The sequence below is a fragment of the Etheostoma spectabile genome, chromosome 10 (assembly GCF_008692095.1).
Source record: "Etheostoma spectabile isolate EspeVRDwgs_2016 chromosome 10, UIUC_Espe_1.0, whole genome shotgun sequence".
Lineage (NCBI taxonomy): Eukaryota > Metazoa > Chordata > Actinopteri > Perciformes > Percidae > Etheostoma > Etheostoma spectabile.
Genome location: NC_045742.1, coordinates 1,900,434 through 1,901,449, shown reverse-complemented (window position 1 = coordinate 1,901,449; position 1,016 = coordinate 1,900,434). Strand labels below are relative to the sequence as shown.

Sequence of the window (1,016 nt, the reverse complement as noted above, 5' to 3'; positions counted from 1 at the left end):
GTGCAATGATGATAGTGCAAAAGTGCAAAAGTGAACAGTGCAGTAGATCATGATTAAATATTAACCATGACTATAAAATATAAACATGATAACCCTTTAAACTGACTGACTGAATAAGAATAAGAACACTATGTAACAGGGAATAATATGTAAGATGTAGATGTAGATGTGAGGACCCCAGTCCAGATTATGTTTGTTTATATGTATTCAGTCAGAGTGACAGAAATTCAGCTCATGGTGGAATAATTAGCATTAGCATGAAGCCCTTGTGTCTTCCTGTCTCCGTCCTCCAGGTTTCCACTGGTCAGGTCGAGTCCCAGCAGTGGTCCCAGAGAGCTGTCTCCTCATCATGGTGGGCCTCCTGGTTGGAGGGGTGATCTACGGCGTCCGCCACTCCGCCCCCCCGACTCTCAGCGCCAAAGCTTTCTTCCTCTTCCTGCTCCCGCCCATCGTGTTGGACGCGGGGTACTTCCTGCCGGGGAAGCTGTTCTTTGAAAACCTCGGCACCATCCTCTGGTTGGTGCAACGTTTTCATCTGGATCTGTGTGAAAAAGCTGTTGAATACACGTTTTCTTACATCTTCACATTCCATTACAGGGAAATAACACTGGTGTAAAATGAAAAACATCAATGAAAAAAGCAAATAAAATATGAATTTTCTGTTAAAAGCTGCTAACAATGCTATCAATACTTTTTATTTTTAGCCATGCTAGCAGCTTTACTCAAGGGATTGGACTGTTGGTCAGTACAACACTTTGGTCCAGACTTAGATGAATTGCCATGACGTTTTACACACATTGTGCTGACATACAAACATCCCAGAGGAAAATCCCTAAAATCCTAAAATTCCCTATCTTTCTATTGCCACTGCAGGATAGTCAGTTCTTTCAAAGATCTTTAAAGGACCCATGGCATGAAAAATTCATTTTATGAGGTTTTTTAACATTAATATAAGTTTCCCCAGCCTGCCTATGGCCCCCCAGTGGCTAGAAATGGAGATAGGTGTAAACCGAGCC

At 42.3% G+C, this 1,016-nt stretch overlaps 1 protein-coding gene across 2 annotated transcripts in view; it reads left to right on the top strand.

The window, feature by feature from the left end:
• Positions 1-1,016, top strand: part of LOC116696596 (sodium/hydrogen exchanger 2) — an 11,617-nt gene that overhangs the window by 1,400 nt on the left and 9,201 nt on the right. For both annotated transcript variants that reach the window (XM_032527676.1, XM_032527675.1), the window contains exon 2: positions 294-516. In XM_032527676.1, the coding sequence (XP_032383567.1) occupies positions 294-516 (223 nt within the window). The remainder of the gene's footprint in view (positions 1-293; positions 517-1,016) is intronic.